The sequence below is a fragment of the Styela clava genome, chromosome 3, assembly GCF_964204865.1.
Source record: "Styela clava chromosome 3, kaStyClav1.hap1.2, whole genome shotgun sequence".
Classification (NCBI taxonomy): domain Eukaryota; kingdom Metazoa; phylum Chordata; class Ascidiacea; order Stolidobranchia; family Styelidae; genus Styela; species Styela clava.
Genome location: NC_135252.1, coordinates 25,038,235 through 25,054,747, shown reverse-complemented (window position 1 = coordinate 25,054,747; position 16,513 = coordinate 25,038,235). Strand labels below are relative to the sequence as shown.

General features: G+C 38.8%; 1 protein-coding gene across 2 annotated transcripts in view; it reads right to left on the bottom strand.

Moving 5' to 3' along the window:
* Positions 1 to 16,513, bottom strand: part of LOC120342655 (angiotensin-converting enzyme-like) — a 34,234-nt gene that overhangs the window by 15,978 nt on the left and 1,743 nt on the right. The window contains exons 3-12 of one of the 2 annotated variants that reach the window (XM_078110913.1): positions 11,406 to 11,499; positions 11,221 to 11,294; positions 10,549 to 10,636; positions 4,687 to 4,830; positions 4,309 to 4,329; positions 2,784 to 2,866; positions 2,212 to 2,320; positions 1,446 to 1,543; positions 1,030 to 1,202; positions 267 to 405 (exon numbers count right to left, since the gene is read on the bottom strand). In XM_078110913.1, the coding sequence (XP_077967039.1) occupies positions 267 to 405; positions 1,030 to 1,202; positions 1,446 to 1,543; positions 2,212 to 2,320; positions 2,784 to 2,866; positions 4,309 to 4,329; positions 4,687 to 4,830; positions 10,549 to 10,636; positions 11,221 to 11,294; positions 11,406 to 11,499 (1,023 nt within the window). The remainder of the gene's footprint in view (positions 1 to 266; positions 406 to 1,029; positions 1,203 to 1,445; positions 1,544 to 2,211; positions 2,321 to 2,783; positions 2,867 to 4,308; positions 4,330 to 4,686; positions 4,831 to 10,548; positions 10,637 to 11,220; positions 11,295 to 11,405; positions 11,500 to 16,513) is intronic. The other variant, XM_078110914.1, reaches the window with a different exon arrangement.

Below are 16,513 nucleotides of genomic sequence, written 5' to 3'. Positions count from 1 at the left end.
CGAAGTCATCCAAGGCATATAAGCGCGCTATTGACACATTTCAAATAATTCTGACTAAATTATTCCATGCTCAACAAAATGCAAACACTCTGTGAAATAACCTTATCAACCAATGAAACTAACAAGAGCGGGGAGTAAAGTGAAATGCATTATAAGCTTTGCGCCTACCATTGTGGTCCCCCTCAAACTGCTCTTTAGCCCCACGTAGTTCCACAGGCCCCCGGTTAGAAACCACTGCATTAAAGATTGAACAAATAAGATCTTACAGCTTCATGGAATCCTGGGTTTGCTCCACTTCTGTACGGAACCGGTTGATCCTTGTACTGTTGGTAGTACTGGATGTGGCCCATCTCGTGGTGGACGGTAATCAGGTCCTCCATGTTGACGACGGTACATTGCTTAATTCTGAAGTAACGAGAAGATGAAGAATTTAGAATTTAAAAAATGATCACTACTGACATAATACTATTTTTAATATTTTTTCAAGGTTTTCCCGGTCTTTGATCTCACCATTGCAAGATCGCGGACCACCACGGTTACGCTTATTTTCATAACACGCGGTGGAGCTAAAAGTTGCTAATTTTAAAGTGGCGACTAGGGACAAAAATTATGTGCGCGTATGCGTATATGTATGTGCATGTGGGTGTGTGCGTATGCGCGTGTGTGTATGTTTATTTGCCTCAAAAATGTAACAGTATCTGCATAATGATTAAACAGTAGAGTAGCTTTAACAGAGACGGTATACACCCGATTAGAGCTTCCCAAACTTGGCTCCGCATTTTCAGCTTTCGCCAATATGATGACAAAATACAAGTCGAGACTTGCGGTAGAGTCGGATCTGCGAGTTTGTTTGTCGAAAATTGCTTCGAAAATTGATAAATGGTGCAGTAGAAAGAAACCTCATCCACCAAATTCATAACGTTTGTGTTTCAAGGATGCGAGTCCATCAAACCTAAGATACACCAACAAGGGTCCGCAAACCAAAAAGTTTGGAAGACCCTGCATTAGAGAAAGTAGAATATCCTGTACCTGTAATCATCCTCATTATAGAAATTCCAAGCTGATGCGTGACAAACTACTGGCCGGCCATCCGCAGGCTTTACAATCATGGAATAATTCCAAAACTTTTCTGTCATGGGTTCCAGTCCTATCGACGTGAAAAACTCTTCAGATACTTCAAACATTTTCTTTGCCGTGTAGTCCTAAAGAAGCATTTTTACGCTTTTACTTGGAATGCGGTTCTGTGCAAACGTACACTGATGTGCAAGTACCTACGGTTTCAACATCATATGGTATTCACTATCATAAATATAACTGCTGCAGTAATTGTAATGGTACCCCCGTATTATGTAACCCAAGATGGCGGACACCGGAATGTAGTATGTGTACCGGGTTAGGGTTAGGCCCCACAGGTTTTCTGACTACGCCTATGACCTTGTACTTACCTGCGCAAGCATATTAGGAGTTGCGTCAACACTTGATTTTCCCGAGTAAGGTTCAGTTAGATCGTAGATGTTTCCCCATGTTTGTGCCCACATGTTACCTGGATGTAAAACAAAAATTGAGTTTAAATTGACGGTCATCATATTACTAGCTATATTTACTAGCTAGGGTATATTTCATAAAACACGTGAACAAGGAATGAGATAGGATTAACATACTCATCGCAGGGGAAAGGAAAGCCGATAAGACGATATCATATGGCACACCAGTCCATGTCGAGTATGGGGTTAGTTAGTTAGGTATTTGTTTTTTCAAGAGCTTTGACTTGATGGTAGAGGGAGCCGTAACGGACCGGCGTTTACGTGGATCAACCTGGGGCGGAGAGGAGTTCAGAAATCCTCTCGCACATAACTATTCCCAAATGGAATTCGAACCTGTGGACACACGCTGGTTTATCAGAAGTGCGGCGGCGAACGTTTCCCTAACGCTTAGCACGATGCATCACACCGCTGAGAACCTAATTTAGTAAAAAAAAATAGTTGGGTTGGTCCGTTCACATTGATAATATTCAAATTTTACTAACTAAAGATGGCGCTATATAGTCAAATGTAATTTTGAAGTTTGTTTGGAAATCAAGTTGGAAAGCACCCAAGGTACCAATAAAATGAGTTATAGTTGGTTGGCTGTTTGGAATGGATAAAATTCGTATTTTCTAATACTCGAGATGACATATGGAGTACGTTTCAGATTTGGAACTATCCAACTTACCGAGCAAGTGTGCAGGAATCGGTCCATTCAAGTTGATAAAATCAGGCCCGTAAAAGTTATACAGCTTTCTTCTAACGTATGCGTGCAGTTCGTTGTACATTGGTCGAAGCTGAAATATGAAATTTTACATACTCAAGATGGCGCTATAGAGTAAAATAACAACGATTTTCGTTGAAATATACCGCGTTGTTGTGCATCGTGCTAAGAGTTGAGAATACGCTCGCCATCACATCTTTAGCTACACTGCTTGGGTTCGCAGGTTTGGTTCCTTTGAGGGTTAAATATATGCGAGAAGGTTGCTCGACTCCTCGCCGCCGTAGGGTGGTTCATGTAACCGCTGGCTGGTTACGGCTTCCTCCACCATCAATTCCATGCATCTGAAACAAAAACTTGCTAACTAATCCAATACCCGACCTGGACTGGTAACCGGACCCGAGGCCGTAATTCGTCATATGATTGAGCATTCGTAAAGCTTCACTCTCCCCCGGGATAAATATGTAAATCCTATTCTATTCTATTCTATGTGATCAAAAATTCATTTATGCAAGCGCATCAGAATTTTAAACACTTACCTCATCCCAGAGTGCGTCTAGTACTTCTTCAAAGTTGTCGGTTTCATACCAAGATCTCCAGTAAGCTCCCGTATCTGCATATCCTAAGCATAGAAAACATAACTGTTAAAATATTAAAAATAAAAATAAAAGGTACTCCCGAAGTATGCGAACCAAGATGGCGGACATCGGAACGTAACATGGGTAACAGGTTAGGGTTAGGCGATAATTTTTTTTCCAATTTTCCTTATTTTAGTCCTATTATCAGGTCGAAGACTGGCCAAGAGCCTCCCGTAGTATTTATACCTAAAATTATGGCCTAACCCTAACCTAGTACACATATTACATTCCGATGTCCGCCATCTTGGTTCGCATACTTCGGGGGCCCCAAATAAAATATTGCTGCGTTTGAAAGGGATTAAAGAGTCTAATGCTCTCAGCACAGCGTGTTTAGGTGAACTAATCAACATTAAAATCTTAAAAAGCTTGAATCTTAAAGGCTTTCCTCCCACCCGGGATAAATTGCAAATCCTGACCTATCCTATTCAAACTAGTAATCAATAATATTTGGTTCCAATAAATGCACTTGAATATATATTGCTCAAATATATTGGTACAAAAGTTGAATGACTGATATAAGACCTGTCATATCAGGTGTGCCTTGAGTTTCAATAACGAGCAAAATTTGGGAATACATTTGTACCGCGTAAGACTTGCTACGCGGTACAACCTGACAGAGACGAAACTGGTAACAGCAACAAAAACGATAATTCGGAAATAACGAATCAAACACAATATAACACATGCAAAAAACATAAAATATAGCTCAAGCATCGCGTGCAATAAGGGGGCCGATAACCATTTCCAGCCATTTAGTCATACAAAAAATTGGCCAGAAAGGTAAGAGACGAGAATGCGTCTATCGTTCAGCCTCGCAGTAATATAGGCAAAACGGCGAAAAAAAAGAGCACAAAAAAGAACATTGTGTATTATTATCCATGTGTGCGCCTTTTTAATAAAAACTGTTAGATTAGAATTTTAAGCTTGATGGATGCAGATGAATGGATCCATGCAGGCTTGTAAAGATTAGCCTTTCACTAACTCATCGTTATATATTCACCGCGAAAGAACGACCATATGAAATACGCCGGTCCAATTATAATGCCGAAAAAAAGACAGGGTCTTATTTCAATTTTCTTTTGAAAAAAAAACACTAGGGCGTATTTTGGGGGGAATGTCTTTCATTTTCATGTTTTAAAAAAATATCACAAAGTAGATAAATACAAGTTTTTCAAACAGGATTTAATCATTCAAATCGTGTAGGAGAGTTTTTTGCTATCGACTAGGCCAAAAAAATTCCTGGTATCGACTTATTTTAAATGGAGGGCTTATATTAAAAACATTTTTAAAATCAGGCTAGGTCTTATTTTTAGGAAGCACGTAATTTTAGATGAACATGAAAATGCAACGAACGTGCAAAACTTAAGGTGGCGCATGCGAGCAACACAAAATAAACAAAACAAACTTCGTTCAATACTTAACATACTTTGTCCGGATTTAGGGTCGACTAAATAGAATATTCATTTTTAAAAATACTCGAATACGCTTCGACCTAAAAGCTTTGCTGCACAGTAACATAAATGTAATTCTGTAATTGTTTGCTGGTCGTTTGTATGTTATATCATGAGTAAGTATTATCAACAAAGTTTCAAACTTCTTCAGACGAAAAAAACTCGCTATTTTGCGTAAAAGACGTATGCACTTTCTTATTTAAGTTTATTACACTGTCTCATTCAAGCATCCTTGTGGCAACTGACATATACGGTTCCGAAGTAGGAAGTAAACAAGGAGGAAGGACTTGCTGTTCAGTACACAATGCCCTAGTATCCTTTGTATTACATATTCTTATCTAATTTCTACTTACCATCTGACGCATAGGCCTGGTTGGACAACTCGACAAATCGTTCATAGTCGTCTTTGATAGGTCGTCCGGACGCTTCGTACCATCCTTTCCATGCTGCTTTCAGCTCATAGTAATCACGTGAGGAACGCATGATCTCGGTGAGGTCTGAAAACAAATATAGTGTGATTAAACTGTGCCCTGGGTATGGGAATGGTGGAGAAAGCCGTGTCCGACCAGAGATTTGGCAAAGCACTTTACCCACGATCAGGGAGGGCCACAGGGACAGCCGCCTCGAGAAGCACGTTATAGGGGGCAGAAGATCCAAGCTGTAGAGTTCGCGTTGTCACACTTTTTTCGGCGGTTCAGAAGTATGTGTACCGATATTGAAGTAACTAATTTTGTTTGCCTATTTTAAATCAAGTTGTGTAAAGGAACTGAAACCTATGGGCAGGGGGTATATTTCACTTGGTTAACACGGATCGTCCCCGAACTCGTAATAGAACTAAAATGAAGAAAATCGGAATAAAATAAAGGCCCAACCCTAACCTGGTACACATACTACGGGAGTACCCTTTTTCTCAAAGTGATTTGATTTTTTTTTTCCGAAGTGATCGAGGTAAAAGCTGAGAATATAGTCTTGTGTGACTGATTGTGGTGATGGTGAGTCAGTAATGGCTGACTGCTCTTTCCCGCCAATGTGCTCAACTGATCATTGCGTGATTTAGCGCAAAAATACAAACATTTCACTCTTACTTGACATTTAATTTATTCATTCTCACGTATAACTACATCTATAATTTGTTTATTGCCCGAAATATTTTTTAAGTTTAAGTATAAGGTGCATTATTGTCAGAAACTGCAGCAGAAATGTTTGGCAATTTATTGACACAACGAAGAACACACTGGGTGGCGCTATTGAGTCACGACATTTTTTACATTGTGATTTGTCTTATTTGTATCGTATAGAAAAATGTGAAGCAAGGTGGAATTTACAATCGACTTCAGCTCCAAACTATGAGAAATCAAATTTTGAATATTATACCTTAAAAAAATATGTTAATAGCGATTTAACAAGCAAATAAAAAAGGTTGGATCTTTTGTACAAAACTCCGCCACCGATGCAAAAATGTAAGCTTTGAGAAGAACACCCAGCCACGTTTTTAAATACCATATTAGTGATTATACAGTTAGGGTTAGAGTTCAGGTTAGGAATGATTTAGAAATTTGAATATTTAGCGCAATCTACATTCCCAGCCCTAACAGGATAATTACTACTCTATGGAATTCGTTTTTTCGTGCGACGACGTCAGGAAAAGTGCGCACTTTGTGGCGGCTACGTTTGCGCAAGTCATGAAGTTTGCGGTACGATTTCTTGTTTTACCAATGTTGATAAGCTGCTTCTGCCAGTCAATACGTTTGAAACAAGTTTATTTTACTACTTATTTTACAAGCTTTGTATATTGGCAATATAATTAAGATTCTCGTAAAACGACGTTATTCATTGTTGTGATGTTTGTTTTGTCTATTGCGAAATCCGTAGTATGTGTACCAGGTTAGTGTTAGTCGATAATTTTATTCCGTTTTTCCTTATTTCAGTTCTATTACGAGTTCGGGGACTGTCTTGTGTTATCTAAGTGAATATACCCTCTGCCCATATAGTCCGGCAGAATCGGGCCTTAACATTGTTTTGGGACCCAGCCACGTTTTTAAATACCAAATAAGTGATTATCCAGTTAGGATTAGAGTTTAGGTTAGTAATGACTTGAAAATTTGAATATTCAGCCCAATCTGCATTATTAACCCTACCTGGATAATTACTAATTTTTTCATTCAGATCGTTGGCGGGAAAATCTTCAACGAGACCCCACTGACGGTCGCGACCCACAGTTTGTGAATCACTATAATAATTTATTACATGTCAGCCAAAGCTATAAATCCGGAAAAACTGCGACAATTTTAGGCAAACAATACATCTGGCTCACGCAAGAGAGATTATTCATCAATCGTACTGCGGGATTTGATGGAGCCCATCATTAGCAATGAAGCGTGACATTGAGAGTATTTGCAGAATTAGAACTGTTTACTTAGGTAGGGATTATTCCGGCCGGTAACGCTTTACTGATTATCGGCGTCGTAGTACGAATGATATTAATAGAGTAGGCACGATCACAACAACAATATGTATCGGGTTCAAATGCGTTCAATCGTGAAATACTTAACGAGTATGACTGTAGGGTTCCTTCTGAGGGATTGTTGTTCTAACGGCGCCCGGCGATATCCCCATTTTGCGTGAATTTATTTCAAAATTTTGTTGTTCATAAACGAAACTACGCCAGTTTATTAGTGTATTACATGTAAACACTTTAAACAACTCGCTCATGCGTGTAGCGGTTTTTTCTTCGCGATTTTAAAGCGCGCTGTACTACGTGTAATCATTTCATTTTTAAGTTGTTGTATACGTTATTTGTCACAAGGGACTTGCGTGTTGTATTCGTGGTGGATGATCGTAGCAGGATCTCGCCCTTACTGGCGCTGAGCGTACTAAGGAACGTAACAGAGGACCAGAACCACCACTTATAAACAAGTCAAAGTGACACCGGTCAGATAGACGGAATAACTCGTCATCGACTAAACGCCAGTGAGATTTAACTCAGTGATTGACTCGGCTGCGTATTGGACTCGTGACTCGAATTGACTCGTGAATCGGGGTTTCGGGAGTTCCACAACACCGCAGTAAACGTGCAGTAAGTCATGTAGGCTGACGTAATTCTGGTTCAAAAAAATCTAATTCTTGTAAACAGTTTTGTTATCGGGGGATCGGTTTACCACAGGCGTGCGGATTTGAGCACGATTACGCTCTTTGTAATGTAGCTTTTGCCGTTGAACCGAGACGCATTTACGGCGACAGTTCTTTTTATTATTGGCAGAGTTGGATTAGCCATTGGCAAAATAAGCACGTACTGAAGGCACCAGAGAAATTTCCATGGCCAATTTTAATGATGCCTCATTGTTAATTACTATAATTCGAGTTCGCCAAACGACACAGACTTCCAGGTTGGTCAGGTTGAAGTAAACTTTTGCTTATTATTCGTTCTCAAGTATCATTTTGAACCACTATAAATGTTTGTTGGTATGATAACTATTGGACACGTTTAGTGGACATAACAATCGTTTTGTTGTTATGTTGTTCTTGTTGTTTGACACAGAATAACACACCTAGTGGAAATATTAAAAAACCGCTTTTCTCTTCGAATACTGGACCAATTGCTTTGAAATTTTCCCCAGAAGGCTATTACTTTAATTTATTTCAAATATTTTTGTTAGCTCTGTGAGTTTAGTTTTTGTTTGCTATGACGTCACTGAACGTTCTACGGACATCGGACGCCATTTTGTGTCTAACTGTACTGCTTCGCTTGGTGTGAATATATTTGTAGACTGTCGTCTGACGGTACGGTAAACCGTACTGTACTGCAAACAGACGTGTCCATTAATTTGGGCGTAGCTCTCTTGTTTCCAAAAATGATGCCAATTTCATTATGAGGGCACTAAAGTCTTAAGTGTTTAGAACCTCATAAATGGATGATTCCGCCCTGATGGTCCAGTTAAAATTCATTTTTCGTGCATGAAATCATCAATTTATCATGGGATCACTTCGCCGCTCAAATAATTGTTGACAATGTATAGGAGTAATGCGCAAACATATGTCACAGTTATACGGAATCGTTATGTGATGGCAAAATTTTGAAGAATCAAAAATATTTGAGCTGAAATTGGCAAAATTATCAGAAAAAAAAACGTTTCGCGACCCATAATCAAAGTTTCTTGATAATAAAATCCCACTTTGAAACAATATATTTGGTTTACACTCCAATAACTTTGGTGAAACTCAAATCAATAAAAAGCCGCGAAAATTAAAATTTTCCAAAAGAGCAACATTTGTAATTAATTTGGGTTCAAACGGCTCTCGAGAAAGTAGACAAAAATTTACCGAAAATAGCCGTCAAGGTATTTGTGGCATTTACATTCTTAAATATGTAAGATTCGAGAAGATTTGGCCAATAGTTATCGGATTGAATATATGTAAACACACAGGAATTATTTTACAAAACAACAAAAACATACAAATTCCATTCCGCAAACCAATACGGAGGGTAAACAATGGCAACTCGGTCTGAAACAACATATTTGTACTTTTGTTCCGCTTCAATAACTTTTGCGAAACCTCTATGACGTCATTTAAGGCATGGATTACAGCGAATAAAATGGTTGAAAGGAAGGTTATGCGTAGGATGGGATTTTCATATTAATTTCGATGAAGAGTAAAGCCGATAAGACAGTTTTATCATATGGCGAACCACGGCCTCTCGTCCGGTTACCAATTCATGTCGGGCGTGGGATTAGCCATTTATTCGTTTCAGATGCATGGACTTAATAATACTCCCTTTATTGTCCCACGATAATCTTTTTCAAAAATGAAATGTCAACGCAAATTGTACAACGATGTTGTCAACAGTGACACCACCCATCAATAGGGGGTGTTTCGAGGTGTGAGTTACAGCTAGTATTTTCGCTAACAACAACCCCCCCCTAATTTGGAAACACCCCTGGAATGAATAGACGAGTTTCGATTATTCACGACATCGTGGAAAGTGAAAATCAACAAAGAAGCAGGCTTTAGGAAATATTCCCCGCACGCGTTACTCAGTAATTGGATATGTTTTTGCACTGTGATAGTTTCCTGAATAATCTTGTTTGCGCTACCTCGATAACGGCGTCACCGTTAGATAGTGAATAACGTTGTGAACAAGAGAGCGATACTCAAATATATGGACACGAAATCCAAAACGCTGTTGTACGAAGGCATGCAATCCGTCACATCAGACTACAGGTACCAGTCGTCACGATGTCATAAAAACGGGGGAATAGGCTGTCGTGATGTCATAAAACGTGTTCCCACAAATAAAAGATATACAGCTGGGTTTAGATGAACAATCAGATATCACAGGAAATTTAGGAACAAATAAAAGTCATAGCCTTCTTGCAAAATATACAATCTCTAACCACTGGAAAATTCAAAGCAATTACTCCAATAGTGGCAGTGAATAAAGAGGGCGGTTTTTTCATAACAACAAAATAACATGTCCGACAGCACTGTCGAGGTTTCGCCAAAACTGGGTTTCGCCAAAATACACATTCACATGAAACAAGTTGAATACCCCACCAATAGTGATTTTTCTCATCCTCGGATAAGTTAACAGGTGGGGCAATAAACTAACCCATCTATGGTTATTACCCCACCCCACAATATTCTATGTTATATACAGAGTGTCAAGAAATGTTGCCCGACTTTATAGAAATAACAATTGTATGATAAATGAGAACCATAAGCACAATAAGAACTATTAATAAACAGACAAGACAAAAAAACTTCAATTGTTATTACTATAAAATCGGGCGACATTTTTGGACAACTCGTAACATCTTCAACTTCAGACATCTAGATGGGCCACACAAAAAATAGTTATTTCGTACACAACGCATTACAGTATTAAAAACACCTGGCAAAACGGTGAAAGATTTAACGCGGCGACTAGAGAAATAAACATAATGTTCTTACCCACGTGAGCGCTATTTTGAAAAAAAAACCCGTCCAATTAGGTTTTTATGCCTGAGTGTTGACAAGGGCCACATTAAATGGCTTGGCGGTCCGAATTGTGCACAGCAGATGGTCCGAACAGATGCACAGCCCTGGGATAGGATACTAATACATTTCTCAACGCTTGACCTGAACTGATACACTGACGAAAAACGACATGCATTTGCTTATCTATTGTTCATATCACAATAGCATTCAATTATCACTGTTATCAAACAATCACTTACCAGGGTCGAGTGGATGACATTCTCCGTCGTCGAGTGTAGCGCATGAAGTACTGTAAGTTTGGTCCATGCTCGAGGTAATGCTGTTGTACTGGAAGGTTTGGATATCATAATTAATGATTATAAATTAATTAATTTTAAACGAGGAATTTTCGAAGGAAGGGTGGGTGGGGGGGAGGAGATTATTGTGAAATTTAGAGTCTTGAGGGTATAAATAGCGTTTCAAGCTGCCAAAAATTGTTATGTGCGATACAAATTTTTTTGATTTTTTTCATTTTTCAAAAGTAGGGAGGACTTGGGGGGAGGGAGAACAACCGACGTAACATTAGACGTTTTAGCAGCACATTTCTTCGTTTTGGCTATTTTAAATGCTATTTGCAAGTTTTTAGCTGTGTTTCGGAAAGTAGGAATCAAATAACTCACGAAATATTTTGTCTTCTTAGGAATTTTAGTTAAATTGCACCAATCACAAATTAGTCAAGAATACCTGTGAGTGACTAGGATGAACTTTGCTGAATGTTTTGAATCAAAATGATGGTTTGAAACATCTAAACTAGTTTATAGGTGCCAACTTGCAAAAGCGAAAAAAAGCATGGGAAGAGATTTCCAGGGGTCAAAGGTCGGGGGAACATTGGTAAGGAATAAGCTGTGACATTAACATAAAACAACACTCACTTCTATTTGATCTGCTTCGTTAAGATTCGCTGTTCCCAGTGTTTGTATTCCTTGAAGCTGTCGACGCCTGAAGTCTGTAAAGAAACGAAAGAGCTCGAACATATGGACAGCACGTATTAGTGAGACCTATTAGCAGGAGCGTAGCCAGCCCAAATTTTAAACTCATAAAAAAACATTGTCCTCACCGTTCAAAGCGTTCATATCGGTCTCTGAAAACTCATCTTTCGCTTTGCGACCCCAGGTCAAAGTAAAGTTGGCATCGCTGAGGGATTGTTCTTGCTGTAAAAAAATAAACAAAGTTATTAATATTTCACGTTAATGACACCAAATTAGAATAGGGTTTACATATTTATTCCGGGGTAATGGAAAGCCAATAAGACGGCTTAATCATATGTTGAACTCACGGTCTTTCGCCCGGTTACCGGCCTATGTTAGGTATCGAATTAATTAGTCAGTTATTGGTTTCAAAAGCATGGATTTGATGATGGTGGAAGCCGTAATCGACTAGCCTGCAGCGGCGAGTCCGGCAATACTCTCGCATCCACACAAGTTTATCAGAGATGCTGTGGCGAGCGTTTTCCTAATTCTTAACAAGATGCGCCACACCGCTGAGACAAAATGCGATGCGTAATGCAGAGTTATACCAGGGGTGTGCAACAGGCGGGCCACAACCCGGCCCGCCAAGACATTTGGTGTGGCGCTTGTCAACACTCACACTTTTAAAACAAGTTTATTTTACTACTTATTTTTGCAAGCTTTGTATATTGGCAATATAATTCAGATTCTCGTAAAACGACGTTATTCATTGTTGTGATGTTTGTTTTGTCTATTGCGAAATACGTAGTATGTGTACCAGGTTAGGGTTAGACACGAACGGCTCGAAGCAAACCACAGAATTTTGCGAAAATAGTAAGCAGAATAATTAAAATTGGGCGCGAGAAAAACTACGTAACACAATTTTGAAAATTGAAATGAAATACTGAATGAGGGAAACTCAGAATTGGAAGCGAATAGTACAGCGTAGAGAGATCAGTACTGGAATGATGGTACTCCTGAAGTATGCGCACCAAGATGTCGCACAACCTGAAACATAACCTGGTACACAACCTGAGTTCAGGCTGTGCGCCATCTTGGTGCGCATACGTCAGGAGGTCCGGAATGATTGTTCTATTTATTGCGCACTCAGTAAATTGCACGATAAAATTAAAAAAAAAAAAAATTGATTATTGAAACGAATTTCAGAATTTAAGACTATTTGTTTTTGTGGGTCGTTAAATGTAATCGAATAATCATATATCTAAGAATACCGCGAAAATCGTAAAGCGTATTTAAGAAAAATCCAATTTTATTTAATGTTAGCGTGATGAAAATTTAATGCGAATACCGAATACTGTTTATTCTACTTTGCAATTGAATAATTCGATCACGAGTCACGACTGCAATAAATTCTTTGTCATTGTTTAATAGTTTTTACTGTGCTTTTGGTTCTCATTAATCATAGAATAACATTTAAACTTACAAATTTTATTATTATAAAATCAGGCGAAATTATTTGGACACCCTGTATATTTTTCGAAAACGTTATTGGTATTTCGATAACACAGTGCACAAACAAATGCCATCTGCGTTATTAATCAGCGATATCGCAAGAAAGCAAAGAAACACAAAGTGACACATTGTCAACTATTGCAAATATCATTCAATCGCACAAGATTGTGACGTAATTTTGAACATAGAAATGAAATGCTGAATAAAGGAACACAAAATTAAATAAGAATTATACAGCGTAGCAAGGTTATTACTCCAATGTTCATTCATTGCGCAATCAATGAATTTCGCGACACAATTTTAGAAATCGAAATCGATTATTAAAACAAATTCCAGAATTTAAGACTGTTTGCATTTGTAGGTCGTTAGGTATGCATTCCACGAATATAGTGTATAGTGTAAAGAAAATAGTTGGAAAATTAATAAATTTGGCAATTACATCGATAACTATAAATATATCTATGAAAAGGCTATTCGTATCCCCGACAACAAGAACATAGCATAGTTGCTTTTGTAGTGCTTTGTTCGGAGCGGAACTGTATACCTATTTACGAGTTCTACAGTATTTTTTGGACCCCCTGTATATCGTTGTTTGTATCTCGATAACAAGATGCGCAAATAAATGCCATCTGCGTTATCAATCAGCGATATCGCAAGAAAGCAGAGCAAACATAAAGTGACACATTGCCAACTATTGCAAATATCATCCAGTCGAACAAGGGCGTTCACCCTATACGTGACAAATGTTTGCTAGGTTTTATCACTGCATGTCGACACGCGAACTTTTTATACAAATCATTAATCGAAAGGAATGCCAAATAAAATACTAAGTTGGCAATATAAAATAGATGAAAATTCGGTAAATCGGTAAACCATGACCGAGTCTGTATGAGATTGCCAAGATTAAAAATTGCTAATGAAATCTGAAGCAAACGAAATAAATAGTTAAAATTCGGTCAACCGGTAAACCATTACCGGACGTCTATACGATTGACATGTAAAAATGTGTTAGCAATAATATAAAATAAATTAAAATTCGACAAACCGATAACCATTCTGGTTCACATACTACGGGAGCACCCGTATGTTTATCTGAAGTAACTGCGGACCCCCCCCCCCCCCCGCCGCAATCTAAAAACTGAAAATACAATAGAAGAACATAGATTGCTTAGAGCAGTGGTTCTTAAACTTTATGTGTCTGCGGACCCCCTATGCTGCTTCGAAGTAACCGCGGACCGCCACAATTTTCAAACCGAAAACAAAATTGAATAACATAGAATGCATAGATCAGTGCCTCTCAAAGTTCATATGCCTGCGGACCCCTGTGCTTCCCTGTAGTAACCGCGGATCCCCACTATTTTCAAATGAAAACACAATATGCCAAAAGTTTTTTCCAAGATTCCAATCGTGAATTCACTTTCTCAGAGGTATTTTCCTGATTGTATTGTCCCGAACTGTTTAAATTCTGGGGCCAATCTTAGTTTACTGGCGAGTAGCCACGCATAGCCATCAATAGATATGGTTTCAGTAACCCTGGCATTCCAGTAATTGCACGTTATTTCACTATTAAAGGTTGTTTATGAATTTATTACAGTTTTGGTCTTTTTTTACGCCTCTTGTGGGGTGCGCCCACCGTTTAAAAACCACCTGCTATAAAGGAAACAACTTCGAGAAATAGACAGTCCACCATCACTTCCGGGTCGACCATCACTTCCGGGTCCGTAATCGCATAAATTGCGAAAAGTGCCAATGAACCATTGCTCGTGGCCCGTGGAAGACCGGTTTGTGGGAAGTGCAAGGGAAGTGTGAGGACCAGTTTCAGGAACTCTGCATTGAAAAGTCGCGACAACAATATTTTTAGCAATCCAGAATGTGTTTTCGCAATCATCTCAATTATTAAGTCCATGCATCTGAAAACAAATAACTGGTCAACTAATCCCATACCCTACTTGGACTGGTAACCGGACTAGAGGCCGTGGTTCGCCATATGATTGAGCTGTCTCGTCGGATTTTCTCTCCCCCGGGATGAATATGTAAGATCCTATCCTATCCCAGAGTTATTTGTCAGTCAATATTTCGCGTTGTACAAACATATTCAAGTATTGTATTGCGTAACCCATTTTCACGTGTAGCGGTTTATCTAAATACTTAACTTCGTACAAATAAGAATGACTGGACAAAAGAAATGTTTACTTTTCAAGATGGGCTTAGGAAAACTATATTCTCACGGAGTGGTCATAAGCAGTGGTGGGATTCAGCCGGTTCGCACCGGTTCTATAGAACCGTCTCGTGGAATTTAATGAGATCAGCCAACCGGTTAACATTACTGGTTACTGTCAATGATTTTTTGTAATAGAACCGGCTGAAAAATATATCTTTTGTACAGGAACCGGCTGACAAAAATTTTGAATCCCACCACTGGTCATAAGGCAATTGACGTTGTCCAGTGGCTCAACGTTTGCCACGGTGTTATAAGCGTTGTTACCTTGCAGCTGATAACTCTGTATGCGAGAGTTTTATAACCTTTTATGGCTGGTTTCATTTTGGAGACTTTTAGAAATCATGGCCCGCCTGTTTATCCTTCCAGTGGTATTTATAGTGCTATTTTGATTGGTAGATCCCGATTCCCATTATGTTCAAACAATTCATGCTCAACAAAGTGAAAACATCCCGTGAAATTACCTTATCAAGCAATGAAACTAAGAAGGACTGACTGTGAGTATTCTTGTGGAGGGAAAACTAAAATCCGTTTTGCGCCTAGAATTGTGGCCCTTTAACTGCTCTGTGGCCTCTTGGGAGTCCACGGGCCCTTAGTTTAGGACTAACTTTGCTCAGAGATGAGTCTCCTTTACTTTTGATTAAGTTTGTATAACGCACAGCCATAATTTTATACAGTTTTAGTAGCATTTCAGTGTTTATCATGAGCGAATCAAAAAAGCAAATTAAATGAAAACACACCAGCAGCTTGAAATCAAAGCTTCAAAACTGTCCGACAACGCCTATGTAATAAAATTAAGCCTTTGTCCTGACTTGCCCATGTTTGTCGCAGATAACTCAATTGACAAATAACTCGGCGCGTTTTTATTGCGGACTCTTTGTTTGTTGCTCAAAAGTTGCTAACAGGTAAGTAAATACAATCCCTAAACAATGTTGCCGACGCGACTTGGACTTGCAATCAAAATTATCAAAGACTCAAAGTGACTCGAGTTATCTGAACGAAATGACTCAACTAAGATCCAATTAGATTAACTTTAGAGATTCGATATCGGACCCGAATATGACTTGAACCTCGGATAACTAGTGACTCGAAGCGCGAACTCAGAATTTGTACCTGATACCAGGAACCAACAAATCTATTAAAACCCGATGGTCTTCTCTAGTGGTAAAAAGTTAGATTAATGTATGCTTGTCGCAGATAACACAATTGAGTTTGACAAATAGCTTGGCAATGCATTGCAAAATATCTCTCTCTCTTTTCTCTTTCCAAGCGCTTGGTATATTTTCACGGAATACTAGGCAAAGATTAATGAGCAAGGTCTGTTATTCCTCCTTATGAGGGTGTGACGTCATTAAAGTGACGTCAGGGCGCGTTTTCATTGCATGTTGCTCAAAACGTTGCGAATTCTAATTGTACGCATGCCACTTCGCGCTGTGTGTGATAAATTGTAAAACAATCCAAAAGACAAGTTTCTGGCAGTTCCAAAAATATCTGCTTTTTGCGTATTAGCGGTAACTTCTACAGATA